Source organism: Carcharodon carcharias, chromosome 4 (assembly GCF_017639515.1).
Source record: "Carcharodon carcharias isolate sCarCar2 chromosome 4, sCarCar2.pri, whole genome shotgun sequence".
Lineage (NCBI taxonomy): Eukaryota > Metazoa > Chordata > Chondrichthyes > Lamniformes > Lamnidae > Carcharodon > Carcharodon carcharias.
Window position 1 is genome coordinate 133,361,235 of NC_054470.1, and position 22,425 is coordinate 133,383,659.

A 22,425-nucleotide genomic window follows, 5' to 3' on the forward strand; every position below is an offset into this window, starting at 1 on the left:
AGACCAGCTTCCAGCAGCTAATCTTTTACAGTGGCAAGGGGGCTTGAATGTAGCTGGCTATTTGTTACTGTTTGGATAGACAGCAACATATGTGCCAATGTCCTGGAACCCACAGGTGCTGTGCACAGGCTCTGAGATATTGTATAGTATCCCCACAGGCTAAATCTTTCTAACAGGTTTTAGGAAGTAACTGTGGCATTCAGACATCCATTGAAACCATGGTAATTGCTACTCTGGAAACCACCCTGTCTTGGAAACTGTTCCTGGCACTTCTGTACCATAATAATCTCATTGGCCAGCGCTGGGCGGTATTTCCTGTAAAAGCAGGAGATGTGGCAGGCGGGGTGAATTAATTAGGCAACAGCTGAAATTTCGGATTCCCAAAGGCGGTTTGAGATGCAGAGATTAAGGGTGGAATTGTTCGTGCCTGCTGGCATCAGGCGTGTTTGGTGGCATGAGCGAACGATATGGCAAGAAGGCCAAAAATCAGTTTCACGACGTTGTGAAACCAGTTTGCAATCATCCGTTCAGCCTGCAAATGGCGGGCCGTGATCCCCGCCATCAGACCTCATTGTAATACATCAGCATATCATCATAAGGCCAGCCCAGTGGACTCATCTCACCCCCGCTGGATCATCCACTTATGTCGGCAGAAAAATAAGCCAGTGTGGAACATGTATTTACAACTGTGACATGCAAAAGTCGGGACTTACGACCAGAGCTTTGCTCACATTGCAGGTATCCAAGGAACAGAAGATCTTGGAGCTCGACAGCAACGGGATCCTGGAGGAACGTCCACGGCATGCTAGGTGGGGTCTCATGGACATGGCTCTGCTGCGAAGCAGCTCACTGAAGTTGGAAAGTCACTGTTGATGCTCACAACAGATGATGGTCGAGGGGGTGTGAGAGGAAGGTCTAGGATCGACTGGGAGAGGAAGAGGTGTCAGGGGGAGGTGAGGTTGGGGGAGGGGGGCAAGTACGGGAGGAGGAGGAGGTAACGGGGGAAAAGATGGAAACTGGGGAAGTAGGTGTAAGAGGGGAATGGAAGGTGTAAGGGAACGAGTTTGGAGGGGGAAGGAGTGTGGAGAGGGGAGGGGGTCTTGGGGGAGGAAGGAGTGCGGAGAGGGTTGGGAGTCATGGTGGGAGGAAGGAATGTGGAGAGAAGAGGGAGTAAGGCTGGGGGAAAAAAATCAGGAAGGGGGAAGGAGTAATGCTGGAGGAAGAAGTGTGAGCATCAGAAGGGGGAGGGACTAAGTTGGGGGGTAAGTCCAGTTGGGGAGCCGGGGCGGGGGGGTGGGGGGTGGTGGTGGGAGGACTAAGGGGGTAAGGGGGGGTGGAGTTGAAGGGGTTCCATGAGGTAAGGAGGGAGTTCAAGGCTGGAAGGGGTCCAGAGTGGGAAAGGGGTCTGGAGGGGGGCGGATGTCCAGGTGAACATGCATGGGAGGGGTCTGATGGGTCCATGACTGCCTCCTGGGGAGCGGACTGAGAGTGGGCGTGGTATGAGGGAATGGTGAGTATGACCGAGGGCAGAGTGAGATGGTAGGGTGGGAGGGTGAGGGTTCAACCATAGCGATAGAAGGGACAGCAAGGGTGGTTGGGACAGAGGAGGTTGGACAGGTGAATGTGGATGGGGATGGGATTTTTGGGAAGGAAGGGAACGTGCATGTTCACCTGGACAACTCCAAAGGAAAAGGGTTGTGGCTGCTGGTCACGGAAGGGAGGTGGAAGGTGATGCCAGGGAGGTCATTTGTGAAGGGGGAAAGGAATGGGTGACTAGGAAGGGGAAAAGATGGGGAAGTGCACGATAAACCAAATCCAGACTATGCTGTCCAAATCAAAAGTGAAACGAGTCGTGGCTAGCGAGATTAAGTGCTGCATGGGAGTGCGATCATTGGATGGGTGGAGACGCAGTTCAGCTCAGATGGACAATTGGAAGCGAACTCCAGCAGGCAGCGTTCAAAAGGCTTAGGACATTGAGGCAAGTATGTTAGGTTAAGGATCCGCGTGCATGGGAGAGTACTTGCACGATACTCCGCAAGGCCCTGCCACACACACACTTCCGCCTCTAGAATCACTCATTGGCCAGCTGCTCCCTCTGCAGTAACAATAGGACGAGATAGAGGGGCTCACAGGCAAAGGGGACTCGGAGGGAAAGGAAATCCTCTGAGATTCCTGAGTAGATGCAGGGGTGTCCAGCTGCCGCTCCTCTTCCTTTAAGGTTCCTGTGGGCCCCGGTCTGACTTCTTGAGGGGATGTCGAGGTGCCCAGTTTCCCTCTCGCGTTGCCACTGCAGGAACTTACCCATAGCTCCTGCGATGGTGTAAAGTTCTGCACATATCTCCACACTCTGCTGAACCAGGGAATCCGCCATTCTCCCCATGGAGACCCCCATACACAAACACGGGCACCACTTCGTCAGAGATCACGCGGACGCACTTCTACCTGCATGCCACTCTGCTGAGGACTTCCAACAGTTCTCTGTGATGTTCCCATGCCTCCTGCTGACTCTCCACGATGAGTTGGAAGGCCAAATCTAGAGGCTCATCATTTTACTCGGACCTCACAGATGCCTGATCCCCAGCAGTCCTCTGAGTGCCAAGGAGCTTGCACGAACCTGTGCCCTGCTGCTGCAGACATGTGTCCATTCAGTGACCACCAGATTGTGAACCTGAGCCTCCTCTAGATCCAGGTTTCACCAAGATGTATGTCTCTGCACTGGTGCAGGGCGTGGGTAAGCGCTGTGATGGGTCTTCCAGGCTGCTTATTTCCAGCTCTTCAATGGAGGAGGTGTCCTCAGCTGGAGGTGAGTACGTGGATGGAGCTGAGGAAATGGCTGGTTGAGGGTGTCGGTAGCTTGGCAGAGCTCCCTGTGGATCAAATTAGAGATAAGTGGTACATGGCAGCAGAGTCAAAAGTAGGAGAGAAAGCACTCACATTTGCATTGAGAGAGGGATGATCTGGTGTAGGATCCTTACAAGGGTGTTTGCCGCCAACCTCGCCATCACCGTAGACACGTGCATGTTCTCACTAGTCAGTGCGATGGCACACTCCTCAAAGCGAGTGAGGAGCCTAATGTGGGCCACTCGACCCCAAGTCTGGGACCTCTTCCTGCTGATGTGAGGAGTCTTCTCCTGCATGAAAACAGGTGGAGAGAGCATGAGCTGGACACATGGCACTGCATGAAATGTTTGTGTGTAGAGCAGAACCATGGACAGGATGAGGACGTGAGTTCAAGAGGGTATGAGCCTGATGGAGATGTGATGGTGTGTGAGAGAGTTAGTGGTGTTGTCTCTAAAGGTGTGAGATCCCTGTGGATGTGTGATGGGTTTGTGATTGTGTGAGTTCAGTGTGATGAGAAGAGTGAATTACCTTGGTGGAGATCATTCATCCTGTAGCGGTGCTGGGTGGCTGTCCTCTTTTGCAGGGCATTGGTGCTGACCACCACTGCCACCACTTCCGAAGCCGAATTAGTGAGGCTGCTGCCCATCCTGTGGCCAGAGCGGGGTAGAGGACATCATGGCAAGCCTCCACTGTGTCCAAAAGGTGCTCGAGGGACACATCATTGAACATGGGGCCTGCAATCTTTATATCTTTCAGGGCCATGTCTTCTTTGCAGCAGTCATGGGCTGGAAGCACTGAGAAATGTGCACACAGCTGGACTTTAAATATAGTGCCCGGCATGATGAAGCGGTGTGGTGATGACGTGATGGGCGAATGAGAGCCCACTGCCATGGAAACGGCGCGTTTCCCAGGAATACATAATTAATGTGGCGGGTTTGGGTGATACAGCGTGAAAAGCCACCATTGCAGCTGGCAGGTAAAACATCGTTTTATCCGCCCGCTACTGCACTTTGTACAAATCTGGAACGATTCTACCCGAGGTCAGCGGCATGGCAGTGGCAGATCGGGCCTCACGCTGACCCCTGGCGGGTTCCTACTTGTAATACATTTGCATGCCATATATAGTCATTATATTAAAACTTTCTGATATTAAGTCCTACGTTCTACATTAAGTCAGTGGCGCACCGGAATCTCGTAGCACCCAGTTCACACATATTTAAATATGGTGTGCAACAGTCAGCTTTGTGCAGTAATGTCTGAGGTCAACAACTTTCTTTGTTCAACTCTGTGGCACAAGAGAGGGGAGCAGGAGAATAGCAACTTGCATGGAGGCTCAGGACCTGCAAGGGAGAGTCAGGAATGAGTGGGGTGCAGAGGAGGATTGGGAACATGGAGTAGCGGAAGTGGGATCCAAGGGAGGCTCTATGGTTCTAAGAGGGTAGGTCAGGGGCATGGAGGAGTGAAGTGGGAAGCTTCTGGCTTCCTGGGTAAAGTGGGTCAAGGTAAGAAAATGAGGGGCCTAAAGGGCTGGGTCAGTACTGTCCAAATGGTTCTATCTCAGGGTGTTGGCTGGCAGAGAGAATGTTCACAGTCACAGTGAGGGGTGTTGATTCAGTAGGGATGCAGGTCCAGTCTGAGGTTGGGATAATCGAAGATCTCGTAGGCAGGTCACAGAATCTAACAAAATCTCTAAGGACGATGCAGGGAGGGTATAGGATCAAAAGGGAAATGTCGATGGAGATGGGTACAGGCTGGGGGAAGAGATGGAGCATTTCTAGTTGGAGGGTGACAGGGTCCAGGGCAATGGGGAGAGGATGAGAATTACAGAGGGAGGAGCAAAGTGATGTTTCGAGGGGCAAGGAAGATGGGGACAAGCGTGCAAGTGACAGGAGGAGGGAGGGAGGGTAATGGGTTCTAGCACAAATGTGAGACCATTTTGTCAAAATGTCTCCAAATGCGCCACTGCCAGGAGTAGAAATCAACATAGGAGGAGTCCAGGGTGGGGTGGGTAGAGTTTTGGGTGTGGACAATGGAAGGAGTTGAAAATCTCACTGCTCGTCAGTTCTACGGATAAAATCCAGGACACAGAAGTTCTCATATCACTGTCTGCCCTCTTCACACAGTTCAATTGCTGGAATACTTATTGGTCTCATATACCCAATATTCCATAAACATGGGAGCAAGAAGAGCGGATGCAACAAAGGAGGGCTTTTGCCAAACAACTGAGACCACAATGCAGCAGCAAGCAGCATCAAAGGTGGGGAACTGGTCAGGGATGCAGCCACCCACAGAAGGCATTGTAGAAGATGGGCACTAGCACATCACCGCGTCCTCAGAACAAGAACTAACAACCTGCAGATGTCAGAGAGGTAATGTCAGTGATGACTGAGGTTGTCCTGGGAAGCGGCCATTGAAACACGTGGGATTGTGCAGCAAAGCCTGCAGCCACGTGGATATAGTGGGAATCCCATTCCAATGGCCCTCTAGATGACTGTGTAGCTCAATTTTTGCACCACTGGTGCTTTCCAGGGCTCCTAGGATGACATATATGGCTTATCACAGACTGTCACATACAGGTGCCTAAAGAAAATGCTCTTTTCCATCGCGCTAATGAATTCATCAATTAATCTACAGGTGAGGATGGCCAGCATTGGGCTTCAGGGCCATTGCTTGTTTTCCTATAGTGCAAGGGGTCATTGACTGCACTAATGTGGCCATTACAGCTCCGTGGACTAGCCAGTGCCATTTGCAAATTGCAAGCACTCTCACTCTTTGAACATGCAGCTAGTCTGCAACCACGGGCAAAGAATCATGCATGTCTGTGCTTGTTTCTCAGGGAGCTCTCATCACTCATACGTTTTGTGCAACTCAAGTCCCAAAGCTTTTTAAGGCTCCAGCCCAGGTTGACATCAAATTCATCCGCATCTGAGCAGGAGAGCTGGTCTGCCGTTTCTTCCTCCTATAACAGTTATCTGCATTACATGATCACGTTGTGCAGTACACAGAAGACGACTACTTGCAATACCCTCTGTGGTTGTCAAGGGTTGTCCTCTCCAGACCTGGTTTGAAGGAGGAGGTGAAAGGGCTAAAAACCAAATACAATGGACAAAGAACAAAAACAAAAATACCTGGAAAAACTCAGCAGGTCTGACAGCATCTGCGGAGAGGGATACAGTTGACGTTTCAAGTCCGTATGAATGTTCCAGAATATAAAAGCAGGGATGTGCTGCTGAGGTTTTATAAGCTCTGGTCAGACCACTTTTAGAATATTGTGAGCAATTTCGGGCCCTGTATCTCAGGAAGGATGTGCTTGCCCTGGAGAGGGTCCAGAGGAGGTTCAAGAAAACAATCCCAGGAATGAAAGACTTAACATATGAGGAACGTTTGAGGACTCTGGATCTATACTCGATGGAGTTTAGAAGGATGAGAGGGATCTGATAGAAACTTACAGAATACTGAAAGACCTGGATAGAGTGGACGTGGGGAAGATGTTTCCATTAGTGGGAGAGACTAGGACCTGAGGGGAAAGCCTCAGAGTAAAGAGAAGACATTTTAGAACAGAGATGAGGAGAAACTTCTTTAGTCAGAGAGTGGTGAATCTATGCAATTCATTGCCACAGAAGGCTGTGGAGGCCAGGTCATTGAGTGTATTTAAGACCAAGATAGATAGGTTCTTGATTGGTAAGGGGATCAAAGGTTATGGGGAGAAGGCGGGAGAATGGGGTTGAGAAACTTATCAGCCATGATTGAGTGGCGGAGCAGACTTGATGGGCTGAATGGTCTAATTTCTGCTGCTATGTCTTATGGCTTGTGGTCTTATGGTCAACCATTGGAGCATTTTCCCTGATTCCCACTGACTTCAATTTTGCTCACGCTTCTTGATGCCACACTTGGTCAAGTACAGCCTTGATGTCAAGGGCAGTCACTCTCACCTTACCCTGGGAGTTCAGCTCTTTTGTCCATGTTTGAACCAAGGCTGCAATGAGGTCAAGAACTGAGTGGCCCTGGTGGAAGCTGCAGTGAGCAGGTTATTGCTATGTAAGTGCCACTTGATAGCACGGTCAACAACACCTTCCATCACTTTGCTGATGATCAAGAGTAGACTCTTGGGGTGGTAATTGGCTGGGTTGGATTAGTCCTACTTTTTGTGAACAGGACATACCTGGGCAATTGGGGGGGGGGGGAGCGGAGGCATAGTGGTAATTTCACTGGCCTCGTAATCCAGAGGCTCAGACTAATTAATACTCTGGGAACAGGGGTTCAATTCCCATCATGGCAGCTGGTGGAATGTAAATTCAATTAATAAATCTGGAATTGAAAGTTATTCTCTGTAGTAGTGACCATGAAGCTATTGCCGATTGTCATAAAGATCCATCTAGTTCACTAATGTCCTTTAAGGATGGAAATCTACAAGCCACTCAGTTTTCTTTATTCTGAAGTCAGTGGGAATCGGCGAAAACTCCCCAATGGTTGGAGTCATATCTAGCACAAAGGAAGGTGATTCTGGAAAGTCAATCATCTTAGTCCCAGGACATTGCTGCAGGAGTTCCTCAGGGTAGTACCGTAGGCCCATCATCTTTAGCTGTTTCATCAATGACCTTCCATCTAGCCTAAGGTCAGAAGTGGGGATGATCACTGATCATTGCATAATGTTCACTACCATTCACGATTCCCCAGACACTGAAGCAGTCAGTGCCCATATCCGTAGGCAGCAAGGCCAGGACAACATTCAGGCTGGGGCTGATAAGAGGAAAGTAACATTCACACCACACAAGTACCAGGCAATGGCTCCAAAAGAGTACATCTAACCATCTCTCCTTGACATTCAATGGCATTAGCATCACTGAATCCAGAAGCTGAACTGAACTGGTCATATAAATACTATGGCTACAAAAGTAAGTCAGAGGCTGGGACTTCTGTGGCGGGTAACTCACCTCCTGACTCCCCCAAATCAGGAATGTGATGGAATACTCCCCACTTGCCTGGGCAAGTGTAGTTCCAGCAACACTCTAGAAGCTAGACACCATCCAGGACAAAGCAGCCCACTTGATTGGCACCCCATTTACCACCTTCAACATTCATGCCCTCCACCGCCAACAAACAGTGACAGCATTATATACCATCAACAAGATGCACCGCAGCAACTCAACAATGCTCCTTTGAAAACACCTTCCAAAATCACAACCTCTGCCACCTTGAAGGACAAGGACAGCGGATGCATGGGAACACCGCCACCTGCAGGTTCCTCTCTGAGGAACACAGCATCCTGGCTTGGAACTATATCACCGTTCCTTCACTGTCGCTGGGTCAAAATCCTGGAACTCCCTCCCCAACAGCACTGTGAGTGTACCTGCACCACATGGACTGTATTGGTTCATGAAGGCAGCTCATCACCCCCTTTCTCAAGGGCAATTTGGGAATGGGGGACAAGTGCTGGCCTAACCAGTGATGCCTACATCCTGTGAAAGAACAAAAAAACCTTCTCATCGCAGGGACCAATCTAGTGAGCCTTCACTGTATTGCCTCCAGTGCAAGTATATCCGTTGTTGATCAAAAGTCTATACACATAGATGGATAGAATTGGAAAGCTGAGAAATAATGTTAAACTTGCATGCACAGAATCACAGAATTGTTACAGTACAGAAGGAGGCCCATTATTTCTGCACCAATTCTCTGAATGAGCAACCCACCTAGTTCCATTCTCCCACCTTTTCCCCGTAACCCTGCACATTCTTCCTTTTTAAATAACAGTTTGAGACCATAACCACTCACTGCATGAAAAAGCTTTTCCTCATATCACAATTGCTTCTTTCACCAACTACTTTAAATCTGTGCCCCCTAGATTTCGATCCTTTCCCAGTTGGAACAGTTTCTCCCTATCTATTCTGTCTAGGCCCCTCATGATTCTGAATACCTCTATCAAGTATCCCCTCAGCCTTTTTTTCTCTAAGAAAAAGTTCTAACTTTGCCAATCTATCTTCATAACTGAAGTTCCTCATCCCTGGAACTATTTTCGTGAATCTTTTCTTCGCACACTCCAATGCCTTCACATCCTTCCTAAAGTGCAGGGCCCTGAATTGGATGCAATACTCCAGAGCTGAGGCCGAACTGTGGCTTATACAAATTCAACACAACCTCCTTGCTCTTGTACTCTATGCCCCCATTAATAAAGCTCAGGATGTGGTATGCTTTATTAACTGCTTTCTCAACCTATCCTGCTACGTTCAATTACTTATGTATATATGCACCCAGGTCCTTCTGCTCCTGCACCCCCTTTAGAGTTGTACCCCTTATTTAATACTGTCTCTCCGCGTTCTTTCTACCAAAATGAATCACTTTAGATTTCTCTGCATTGAACTTCATCTGCCACCTGTCCGCCCATTTCACCAACTTGTCTATGTCCTTGAGAAGTTAAACTTCATAATCCTGTTCACAGTTAACAATGTATCCAAGTTTTGCATCTGCAAACTTTGAAACTGTGCCCTGTATACCAAGATCTCGCTCATTAATATATATCAGGAAAAGCAAGGGTCCCAATATTGACCTGTGGGGAACTTCATTACAAACCTTCCTCCAACCTAAAAAACATACATCAACCACTACACTCTGTTCCCTTCTATCAGCCAAATCCATATCCATGTTGCTACTCTCCCTTTTATGCTATGAGCTTTAACATTGCTCACAAGTCTGTTGTGCAGCACTGTAATAAATGCCTTTTGGAAGTCCATGTAAACCACATCAATAGCATTGCCCTCATCAACCCTCTCTCTTACCTCTTCAAAAAACCCCAGCAAATTAGTTAAACATGATTTTCCCTTTAAAAAATCCATGCCGGCTTTCCCTAATTAACCCGCATATGTCCATGTGACTTAACTTTACCCTGAATTATTGTTTCTAGATGTTTCTCCACCACTGAATTTAAACTGACTGGTCTATGGTTGCTGCGTTTATCCTTTCACCCTTTTTTGAACAAGGGTGTAACGTTTGCAATTCTCCAGTCCTCTGGCACCACCCCTGAGTCTAAGGAAGATTGAAAAGTTATGACCAGTGCCTTGCAATTTCCACTCGCACCTATTAGTATCTTTGGATGCATCTCATCCCATCCTGGTGCCTTATTAATTTTAAGTACAGATAACCTATTCATATCTCTTCCTTATCAATTTTAAACCCTTCCAGTGTCTGAATTTCCTCCTCTGTCACCATGGCCTGGGTAGTGTCTTCTTCCTTGGTAAGGACAGATGCAGAGTATTCATTTAATACCTCACCAATGCCCTCTGCCCCCATGTGTAAATTCCTTTTCTGGCCCCTCATCATCACTATTCCCCCTTTCACCACCGTTTTACTATTTATATGCCTTTAAAAGTCTGGGATTCCTTTTTATGTTAGCTGCCAGTCTATTTTCATAATTCCTCTTTGCTTCTCTTATCTGCGTCACCTCCTCTCCGAACCTTCTGCATTCAGCTTGGTTCAAAAAGGAATTGGATTGCTATATGAAAAGCAAGAATGTGCAAGTTTACAGGGTTAAGGCAGTGGAGTGGGATTAGGTAGAATGCTCTTTCAGAAAGCCAGTGCAGACTCAATGTGCAGAATGGCACCCTTCTGCACTGTAAAGATTCTGTGATTCAGAACTGAGAGGTTATACCTAACATCCCCTCTTTTTTTTGTTGCATTCATTTAAGTGCACGGTATATTTAATTTTTTTTGCATGATCACACAGGCACAGTACCTTAAAGGGAACAGCCTGTATATGAACTTCGAGGTTGCTGTGCAGTCGTATAACTTAGAGAGAACATTGAGAGTGAACAGCATCTAAGAGAGGGCTAAGGAGTGACCTGGCTGAGGTCTTAAGGCTTTGAAAGGGATTGATAGGGCAAATGTAGAGGAGATGTGGGAAAAATTAGCGAGTCCCTGAAAAAGGCATAGGGATCACACCAAGTGATTAACCCATGCCCCTTCATTGTGTTGCAGGCAACAAAGTAAACTTGTACTGCCTACCACTTTACATGATTGCTGCATACAGCCAGCACTACCCATGCTGTTCGCATACTGCTTGCATTTTAGCAGGACATTTGATATCGCCAAGTGGCTAGCATTATTTAAAGGTAGCTTGCACCTCTGAAATATGAGGTGCATTACAACTGCAAGAAGCTGTGGGAGTCATTTGAAAATTGTATCTGGGCTCTGATACTTTGAGCAATGTCAGAACATGTGAGAGAGCATGCATCAAGGTTTTCATACACTGCACTGATGGTCTTGATGGAAGAGGTGGAAAGAGAAAGAGAGATGTCCTGTGTTCACAGTAGGGGTAAGAGGCCCTCTACACAGATGCTCAGGGGGCTATGGGAAGAAGTGGATAGAAATAACAGCAATGTCAGGAGTGTTGCTCCAAGAGCATAGATACAGTGACACATTTTGTTCTTAATTGCATAATAGTAGGCAGCAGCAAAGAATTGAAGGAGGGCAAGCGTGCTTGCCTGTGTTATGCCCCGTGGAAGAGACAGTGCTATCCATCATGGAAAAGGCTATCGGTGAGGTCGTAGCCACAGGTGGGGCAGAAGTGCTAAATGATGAGGGCACCTGCATACCTAATCCACTTTTCTCTCATCCTTCAATCTCTTCTGGCTTTTAAATTTCAGGTGGTGTAAACTGTATTTCTTGCTCTATCTTCTCCCCTTACCACAACTCAACCCTTGTCCCTTTTTCATGTCAGATACCCAAGAACTGGAGCCTTTCAAGTTAGTGGAGGAAGAGGAAGAAGCCAGTGATGCTGACAAGCCACCAACACTTCCAAGTTTAGGCTGCTGCCTTCATGGCACTGGATACCACTGTTCAAATATGCTTCCAGGGTGTCACAGCGTGACAGTGGTGTCACAGGTAAAAGAATGGGTTAGTGTCGTAAGTTCGTTTTTTTATTGGGAATTGCTTAAGGTGGAAACCAGGCGAAAGATATCATTATTAGATAAGTTTTGAATAAAGAACCAAAAAACGAAGAGATAACAGTATAATGAGCTATGTTAGATTTTTCATTTAATCTCGCTTACTGAAGTACATGTATTCAAAAATGTGTGAGAACAGACTATAGTTGACTGTGGTAGAACAATACCATGCTTCAACAGCCTGATAAGGAATAAGGACAGCTGCACCGAATGGCAATTCTGAATGCTTGTTAACAGGTCTCACAAACAGTCATAAATAACTGATATTGAGATGAGTGAAAGCTTTGGGAGTCAGTTTGGTACCAGAGATGGAATATCACAGGAAGAATAGGACTAGATTGGGAAAGCTTGAGGAGTGATAAGGAAGAGTTGAGGCAAGAGACATCAAATATGGCCAAAATATTCATGTGAAGGCCCAAGAAACTAAAGGTGGGACTTTCAACTCAAAGTTTAGACAAAGAACTCACACCCCACAGGGCACTTTGAAATGAAGTAAGACTTTATAGGACCAAAAGGGCTTGTCAATAATCTATCCAGATATCCACCCCTGACAAAAAGAGAACAATGCAAGAGCCTTTAGGAAAGTTCATTGCAGTAGACAGTGGAAAGGACTTTGAAGGAAGACTCCACCGAAACACTCCTGAAAGGTGCAAGAAGTTGAGAAGAGCTGAGCACCAAGAAGAGATTTGGAAGAAGAAAGAAAGAGCTGCTCGTGCATGCCAGCCATCTTGTCTGATCTGGACTGATACTCTCTACCTGTCTTAACTGTATGTTTTTGCTGTATAACCTAGACTTATTCCATCTAGTCCCACGTGGGACTGTTATGACGTGGCAGATGATGTGGGCCAGACAGATCAAATCCACGAGGGAAACTTGATCGCATTATCACAACAGTTTTGCAGTTTGTATTTATTTCGAGATGCATGCACTGAATTCAGAAGTAATAAGACCGCCAAGAGTTTTAAAGATTTTTTTAAGAACTAAATTAAAATATTTATTAACAAAAGGGAAGATTTCAAGCACATACATAGCACTACAAATTATTACTATAATGACTCCTAAAATCCCAAATTAACCTGACTTCCAGTTACACCCCTTTTAAGGCAATGGTCCAAAAATAGATTTTTTAGATTTTAACCAGGTCCAGCAAATTTACACAATACCCTGGACAGTGGAATTCCAAATGACTTTTCTCCAGCTCTAGTTTCTGTAGACAGCAGGCTTATGTGCAAATGCTAGAGGCTTCATTAAGCCCACTTCACACACTTCTGTTAGATCTCACAATGCCTTCCCCTGACACATAGCCTCATTCTCTTTTATAAAATTTTCTCTCTTCTTAATATGTAATTTCTATTGTTTCATAAGTGTTTGAAACTGTATCTCCTTCATAATATAAAAACTTTCACATTGTCACTACATATTGTCAGTAAACCTTGGGAAAAATAAACACATTCCTTAGCTTGCTTATCTGGCTATTTGTAAACAGACTGAGATCCCTCTGAATTCTAAATCCCCCTTCAGCTATCTAAAAATGCAAATTCCCTTCACACCTTACATGCTAAGACCCCAACCATGTTTACCTACTGAGCATTTCAAAGACACTTCTACACATTACCTCTTTTGATAACTTCAACTTGCAGTCTGCTTGGCTACAAAATGGAATTAAATCACACACAGGCAGAAAACACAACCCCCCATAAGCCTACTTTACAATAACTAGAAAAATATTATGAAAATTATTATACTTTCGTAACAGAGACAATGGGCAGCAAAACTCCACCACCTAACCTGGTCCGTCGCAATTTCTTTTGTTCCAGCCCAGGTGGTGCCCCGCACCTGAAGGTCCTCCTTAAATGTACTTCACCACATCTTCTTTGGCTGGCCTATCTCCCTCTTCTGCCTTGTGCTGTTCATTCTAGCTGCCACTCTGGTGGGGTGTATGATTGGGAGGCAAAGGACATGTCCTGCCAGCATCAGTCATCTCTTCTTCACCGTGTCTGTCAGGTGCCTCTAACCAAAACTCTGGAGTACTTCCTCTTTGCTGATGCTGTCTCTCCAGATGGTGCACAGGATCTTATGTAGGCAGTGCTGGCGCAAGACTTCCAGCCTTTGCTGTTCTCTTACATGCCTCGCTGGCATAGATTGCAGTTGGTACTATATTGGACATGTAAGGTTGCAGCTTCACGGCCACGCTAATGGTGTTAGATGCCCACACCTTGTGGATGACCAATGCTGCTTTGTCGATTCTTGTGTGGATGTCGATCTCTACATCACCCTTCATGAAGATGTAACTTCCTTGTTAGGGGAAATGGTCCTCGATGTTCTGTTGTCCGATGGTAATGGAAGGGTCTTGTTGCTGTCCAGTCATCATTATCATAGTCTTCTTGCAGCTGATGCACAAACCAACCTTGGCACTGCTACTCTCAAGGCTGGTGGTCATGTCTTGGAGTGCGTGCAATTCTTCAACTTATTAGGTGACATCATCTGCAAAATTCGGATCCCTCAATTGGTGATGCCACAGGATGCCAAAGACGGCACCCAATATTGCCTTCCTAATGAAATCAATAACCAAAAGGAAAAGGAATGGAAAGAATATGAAGCCTTGCCATATTCCTGTGATGATGTTGAAGGAGTCCATGTTACCCATACTTGTCTTGACACAACAGCTGGAGTAGCGGTGTAAGGCTTTGCAGATGTTAATATTCTGCTCCTCAATGCCGAACTTTCTTGTGATGTACCAGAGTGACTGCCGGTGGATGCTATCAAAAGCCTTCTTGAAATCAATGAAGTTAATAACAATTGGCTTCTGATACACTGTGCTCAGCTCTATGATTTCTGAGTGTAAAGATCTGCTAGCTGCATGATCTGCCACTCTGGAAATGTCCCTGTTATTCAGGAAGTATGCTGCCAACCTCTGCCTTCAACCATGTTGAAGACCTTGCCAAGTACTGACAGCAATGCTATGCCCTCCAGTTGGTGCAGTCACCGAGGTTCCCTTTCTTTGGCAGCTTAACAATTTCTTCTCCCCTCCGGTATCTGGGACATCTTCCACAGTCATGATCATGTTGAACAGGTCTGTGAACTCTGTTGTGATGAAGTCCTTGCATGTTTCAACACTCTACTGGTATTATGTCGATCCCAGGTGCCTAGATGTGCTTCAAGCTTTTGATAGCCCTTTGGACCTCTAATCTTGTCATTTCTCCAAGGTTTATTTGAGGTTGAGGATATTTGTGGAGCCTCCTCCTCTAGTGAGCTGTTTAATTGTCCACCACCACTCACGACTGGACGTGGCAGGACTGCAAAGCTTAGATCTGATCCGTTGGTTGTGGGATCGCTTGGCCCTGTCTATCACTCGCTGATTTTGCTGTTTGGCATACAAGAAGCCCTATGTTATAGCTTCACCAGGTTGAGACCTCATTTTTAGGCATGCCTGGTGTTGCTCTTCACATACACTCCAGCACTCTTCATTGAACCAGGGTTGATCCCCTGGCTTGATAGTAATGGTAGAGTGGGGGATATGCTGGGCCACAAGGTTATAGATTATGTTCAAGTACAATTCTGCTGCTGCTGATGGCCCATAGCGTCTCATGGATGCCCAATCTTGAGTTGCTAGCTCTGTTTAAAATCTATCCCAGTTAGCACGGTGGTAGTGCCACACAACACAATGGAGGGTATCCTCAATGTGAAGGAGGGACTTCATCTCCACAACAACAGTGCAGTGGTCACTCCTACCAATACTGTCATGGACAGTTGCATCTGTGACAGGCAGGTTGGTGAGGATGAGGTCAAGTGTGTTTTTCCCTCTTGTTGGTTCCCTCACCACCTGCTGCACAACCAGTCTAGCAGCTGTCATTTAGGACTCGGCCAGCTCGGTTAGTAGTGGTGCTACTGAGCCACTCTTGGTGATGGACACTGAAGTCCTCCATCCAGAGTGCATTCTGCACCCTTGCCACCCTCAGTGCTTCCTCCAAGCAGAGGAGTACTGATTCATCAATTGAGGGAGGGCAATACATGGTAATCAGCAGTAGGTTTCCTTGCCCATGTTTGACCTGATGTCATGGGACATCATGATGTTAAGGACTCCCAGGACAACTCCCTCCCAACTGTATCCCACTGTGCCGCCATCTCTGCTGGGCCTGTACTGCCAGTGGAACAGGACATATCCAAGAATGGTGATGCTGGTGTCTGGGACATTATCTGTAAGGTATGATTCCGTCAGGACAGTTATGTCATGCTGCTGCTTGACTAGTCTGTGAGATAGTTCTCCTAATTTCGGCACTAACCCAGATGTTAATAAGGAAGACTTTACAAGGTCAACAGGGTTAAGTTTGTCATTGTCGTTTCCTAGGTCGATACCGGGTGGTCTGTTCGGTTTCATTCCTCTTTTGTGACTTTGTAGCGGTTTTTACAACTGAGTGGCTTGCTAAGCCATTTAAGGGGGCATTTAAGAGTCAACCACATTGCTGTGGGTCTGGCGTCACATGTAGGCCAGACCAGGTAAGGACTACAGATTTCCTTCCCTGAAGGACATTAGTGAGCCAGGTGGGTTTTTACAACAATCGACAATCATCAGACTTGTAATTCCTGATTTTAATTGAATTCAAATTCCACCATCTGCCGTGGCGGGATTCGATCCCAGGCCCCCAGAGCATTACCCTGCGTCTTGGATTACTCGTCCAGTGACAATACGACTGCACCAATGCCTCCCCTAAACATTCAGTTGCTGAAGGTGCAGTGCTATCATCAAACTCAAGCGTGGAGCTGAGGCTGAGCTGATTGAGGAACTCCCGAAAATTTCTGCCCATCTCACCTCCTGCTCTTCAGCCATCAAAGATATGCAGCTGTCCTTGCCCTTGACTAGTACAGTGGTGTTGCTTCTTGCACCAGTCAGCTCCCGCACAATCCTGTACAGTGTCTTGGAGTCATTCCCATTTGCTGCTTCTTGTGCCTCCTTGCCTTTTAACTCTATCCATCTTCGTTTGGCTCTCCTGTAGCTCTTCACAGTTTTATCCAATCTTCTATACTTCTCATCGTCTTCTCACCTTTGCTCAATGTTCTCTTCCTTGTCACTCTTGATCTTTGAAAGCTTCATTTCATCATTCAACTTCTATGTTGGGTCAGTGATCTATTGATCTTTGTTCATTCCTCTCCTCCACCCAGTGGTGACTTCTGCACTCTCCTTAATCTGCCTTTTGATGATTTTCCACTGTTCCTTGATGTTGCCACCTTTAGTAGTTCTTCAAAACGGTTAGAGAGGCCAGGCAGAAACTGTCTGACTTTTCATAGGAACTTAGGAAACAGGAGCAGGAGTAAGCCATTCAGCCAGCAAGCCTGCTCCACCATTCAAACAGATCGCTAACAATTGCACAACATTCAGCACCATTTGCAACTCCTCGGATACTGAAGCAGTCATGTTCAATGCAGCAAGGACAATTTCCAAGCTTGGACTGACAAGTGGCAAGTAACAATCATGCCACACAAGTGCCAGGCAATGAACATCTCCAACAGGAGAGAATCTAACCACCACCCCTTGACATTCAATGTCATTACCATTGCTGAATCCAATGTTGGCAAAGGGCCACTATCAACATCCTGGGGGTTACCTTTGACCAGAAACTGAACTGGACTAGCCATACAAATACTGTGGCTACAAGAGCTGGTCAGAGGCTCGGAATCCTGCGTGGATAACTCACCTCCTGACTCCCCAAAGCCTGTCCACCATCTACAAGGCACAAATTAGGAGTGTATTGGAATACTCTCCAATTGCCTGGATGAGTGCAGTTCCAACAACACTCAAGAAGCTTGACACCATCCAGGACAAAGCAGCTCGCTTGATTGCACCCCATCCACAAATATTCACTCCCTCCACCACTGACGCACAGTGAAAGCAATGTGTACCATCTTCAAGATGCATTGTAGGAACTCACCAAGGCTCCTTAGGCAGCACCTTCCAAACCCATGACTGCTATCATTTAGAAGGACAAAGGCAGCAGACACATGGAAACACCACCACCTGGAAGTTCCCAACTAAGCCACTCACCATCCTGACCTGGAAATATATCGCCATTCCTTCACTGTCGCTGGGTCAAAATCCTGGAACTCCCTGTCTAACAGCACTGTGGGTGCACCTACACCACATGGAATGCAGCAGTTCAAGGCAGCGGTTCATCAACACCTTCTCAAGGGCAATTAGGGATGTCCATAAATGCTGGCCTAGCCAGCGATGCCCACCTCCCATGGATGAATTTAAAAAACTATTGATTTCTGTCTTGAACATGCTCAATGATTGAGCATCCACAGCCCTCTGGAGTAGAGAATTCTAAAGGTTTACCACCCTCTCAATGAAGAAATTCCTCCTCATCTCAGTTTAAACAGCCTGCCCCTTATTCTGAGATAATGTCCCCTGGTTCTTGCCTCACCAGCTATCCACATCCATCCTGTCACGCCCTATAAGAATTTTGAAAGTTTCAATGAGATCACCTCTCAATCTTCGAAACTCTAGACAATACAGGCCCTGTTTCTTCAATGTCTCCTCATAAGACAACCTCAACATCCCAGGGATTAGCCTGGTGAACCTCTGTTGCACTCCCTCTATGGCAAGTAGATCCTTCATTAGATAAAGGGACTAAAACTGTACATAATACTCCAGTTGCGGTCTCACCAAGGCTTTATGCAATTGCAGCAACAGAACTTTACTCCTGTATTCAAATCCCCTTACGATGAAGACCAACATCCCAGTTGCCTTCTTAATTGCTAGCTGCACCTGCACGTTAGCTTTTAGCAGCTCATAAACAAGGACACCCAGGTCCCCTTTGGATATCGACAATTCCCAAACCTTCATCATTAAGAAGTGCTCTGCCTTTCTGATTTGTCTACAAAAGTGTATAACTTCACACTTATTCACATGATATTCTATCTGCCATATTCTTAACCATTCATTAAGCCTATCCAAATCTCCTTAAACCTCCTTCCATCCTCCTCACAACTTACATTCCCACTTTGTTTTGTGTCATCATTGAATTTGGAAATATTACATTTGGTCTCCGTGTTAGAACCATATCTTCCAGGACAATGTTTTCTTTTAAAATATGGAAGGACACTGCATTGACTGGACACTTGGAAGCTGACCTGGATTTTTTTTTAAAAAAAAGATCATAAGTTCACCTTGGATTGTGATCAGACATGCCTTTTCCAAGAAATCACCTGACCTGCATGGCACTTGAAGGGTAAGAGCTGTTTGCTTGTTTGTACTGCAATTAATTTATGGGGGAAAAATTGGTTTAAAGGCAAAGGCTAGTGATTTACTGGAAATCACATGACAGAGATGAATGTTAAGTTTTGAACTTTTTTTGTGAACTCAGTTGGGAAAGAACTGAGAAGGGGGAAAGCTGCCCAGCTCGCACTTGCTTTGCTTTGATTGAATAGTGTGGCCATCAGCATCCAGCTAGGAATCCTCATCTCAGGGAACTTGTCTGTATTTGGAAACACAAAAAGCTGAGACAGGAAGGATTAATCTGGACCTATTTTCCTCCATGCTGAAGCTCTGTTAGTGAGAAGCTTCAGGCTTCTACCGGGACTAGAGATCTGTCTTCACACAAGGGAGCTCCAGATCGACAGTGTCAAAACCTTGCAAACTTTATCCTTTGTTTTATAAAGTCTTTTCGTTAACATCTATACAGAGATGCTATCCGTATGTCCTTTGTATGTGAGTGTGTGTGTGGATGTGCTGGGGGATTTTAAGAGGGATAGATAATTACACTTCCAGATTACAAATTATGTGTTAAGCAGTTCTTGCAACTTGTTTTAAAAAAAGGTTTTGTTTTATAATAAATCAATCATTCTGAGTTTATTGAAAGAAGCCTCTTTTAAAGTCTCATTTATTCTGGGTCTAACAGTAGTAAGGTAAATAATTGACCATTTTGGTGAGTGAATTAAACTCTTGAACTAATGGTGCGACCTGTGGAGTAGTGGGACAAGATAACCGCGCACTCCTCCCATCCTCATCATAACACCCATATCCAAATTATTTATTAGATTGTGAACAGCTGTGGTCTTAGCACTGATTATTGCATTACACCACTAGTAACAGCCTGCTATCCTGAGAATAACCTGTTTATTCCTACTTTCTGTTTTCTGTCCGATAACCTATTCTTAATCCATACCTGTATATTACGCCCTCACGTGCTCTAATTTTGTTTACTACCTTCCTCAGTGGGACCTTATTGAAAGCCTTCTGAAAATCCACATCCAATGGTTCTCCTTTATCTATGCTAAAAGTAGCATCCTCAAAAAACTCCCAACAGGCTTGTCAAATATAATTTTCCTTTCATAAATCCATGCTGACTCTGCCCAATCATATCATTATTTTCCAAGTGTCCAGTTATCACATCCTTTATAATAGATTCTAACATTTTCCCTACTACTGACACCAAACTAACAGGTTTGTAGTTTTGAGGTTTCTTTCTCTCTCCCTTCTTAAATAGTGGGATTACATTTGCTACTTTCCAGTCAACAGGATCCTTTCCAGAATCTATAGAATTTGAAAGAAAACCAGCAATGCATCCATGCATCCGCTATCTCTATCGCTTCCTCCTTCAACACTCTAGGATGTAGCTCATCTAGTCCAGAGGATTTATCAACCTTCAATCCAATTAATTTTTTCAAATACTACCTCTTTATTAATACTAATTTCTTTCAGTTCCTCATTTTCACTAGCCCCTCGCTTCCCTCGTATTTCTGGGAGATTTTTTGCATGTTCCTCCATGAAGACAAACACAAAGTACTTGCTTAGTTTCTCTGCCATTTCCCTATTCTCCATTATCAATTCTCTTGACTCCACCTGTAATGGACCCACATTTATCCTTCCTAATCGTTTCCTTTTTACATACCTAAGGAAGCCTTTCCAGTCTGTCTTTATGTTACTTGTTAGCTTGCACTCATATTCTCTTTTCCCTTTATCAGTTTCTTGGTCATCCTTTGCTGAATTCTAAATTGCTCCCAATCCTCGGATTTACCACTTTTCCTGGCAACCTTATAAGTCACCTCCTTTGATCTAATGCAATCTTTAACTTCTTTTGTTAGCCAAGTTTTCTGTTGGGCTTTTGCATCTTAGAGGAATGTATGTTTGTTGTAGACCATGTAATAATACCTCTTTAAATGTTCTTGTCCTTCAGTTTCTGAAAGGAGTGGGGTTGGGCATGGGGCTAGCACCCTCACCCTGGAAAAAGCTATTACTACAGAAACAGCAAGAAGTAACCATACTGATAAACCCCGGCAAAGAAGGGGCAGCACATCCGAGGATGTAAAATGATGGGACGGGATGAAAGCCGAAAGGAAGTCCAGTCATTGACACGCCCAATCTTCAACACAAACCATCACTCAAATTGACACTTGGAACATCCAAACACTTCCAGTGTCCCAAGTGCTGCGAGAGATGAGAAACCATTGACTAGACATCTTATGCATCAGCAAGATACAGTGGACAGGATAAGGATGAATCAGCAGTGAGGATGTGATGATCCTGTACCCCAGGTAAGAAGAACACGACACCCATAGAGTTGGCCTCATACTTAACATATGCTCAGTACAAGCATTAGTTGGGTGGAAGCCACTAAATTATTGCATTATCTCCACCAGATTGCACACAAGGCACACCGGAATCACAGTTATGAAAGTTTACATACCAGCGCAAAGGAGAAAGATGACTTCTACCGCCCAACTGCAGAACAAAGTGGACAAGGCACCCAGTTATGACATAAAGCTACTGATTGGTGACATCAATGCTAAGCTCGATGGCAGGCAGCGAGGACTGAACAGTACGATGGATCCCATAGGTCATCAAGTGTGCTCAACGGAAATGGCAAGTGTCTGCTGGCCTTCTGCAACAGCAATGTACTCAGTATTGGGAATACTTTCTTTGTGCACAAGGACATCCACAAAAAGACATGGAAGTCACCAGAGGGAAAACCCTGAATGAGACTGACTATATATGCATCAGCAGGAGATGGAGGATATCCCTATAAGATGTTCAGGCTCGTCAAGGTCCTGATGTAGGATCAGACCACCACCTTGTGTTGGGCAAGATCCAATTGAAGCTGAAGAAGGCACCAATCACAAAGTCACAATGGCCATTTGCTGTATAACTAGTAATGTTATATCCTGTCTTTAACGATTATTAAAAACTCAACATCCCAAACATTGATTACACTTGAATCCAGTTTAATTGGATGGTGATAACTCTCAAGTACCTTGCAAAGTTTAATTCAAAGTATCTTTCAAAGTTTCACAAAGATTAAAATTATTACATAGCAGTCAATCAATCTGTTCGCAAACAAATCAGTAGGTCTGCTGAGGCATCACCTGGGAGAGGGGCAGTGACTGCATGGAGCATAAGCCTATATTCCTCTATCAAGATGACAGGATTCTTGCTCCTAATCCTGCCCATCACCCAGCCAGTCCAGACTGTTGCAACCCATGTCAAAATTATGTGGTCTGAAGTTGGGCCTTCTAGGCTCAGAGTTATTCAAGTTCACCTGCCAATGTCATCTGCAGTCTCCTCAACTGAAGGTCAGTAACCTTCCAAACCCATACTGCAACTACTGTGGAAGTACCTTGTAGAAACACTCAGAAGAGCAAAGGGACATAGAAG

General features: G+C 45.5%; 1 protein-coding gene across 1 annotated transcript in view; it reads right to left on the bottom strand.

Annotated features, from left to right (window-relative positions):
* Positions 1 to 14,058, bottom strand: part of LOC121276786 — a 113,495-nt gene extending 99,437 nt beyond the window's left edge. Inside the window, exons 1-2 of the mRNA XM_041185331.1 lie at positions 13,902 to 14,058; positions 13,484 to 13,493 (exon numbers count right to left, since the gene is read on the bottom strand). Coding sequence (XP_041041265.1) covers positions 13,484 to 13,493; positions 13,902 to 14,058 — 167 coding nt within the window. The remainder of the gene's footprint in view (positions 1 to 13,483; positions 13,494 to 13,901) is intronic.
* Between the last annotated feature and the right edge of the window lie 8,367 nt (positions 14,059 to 22,425).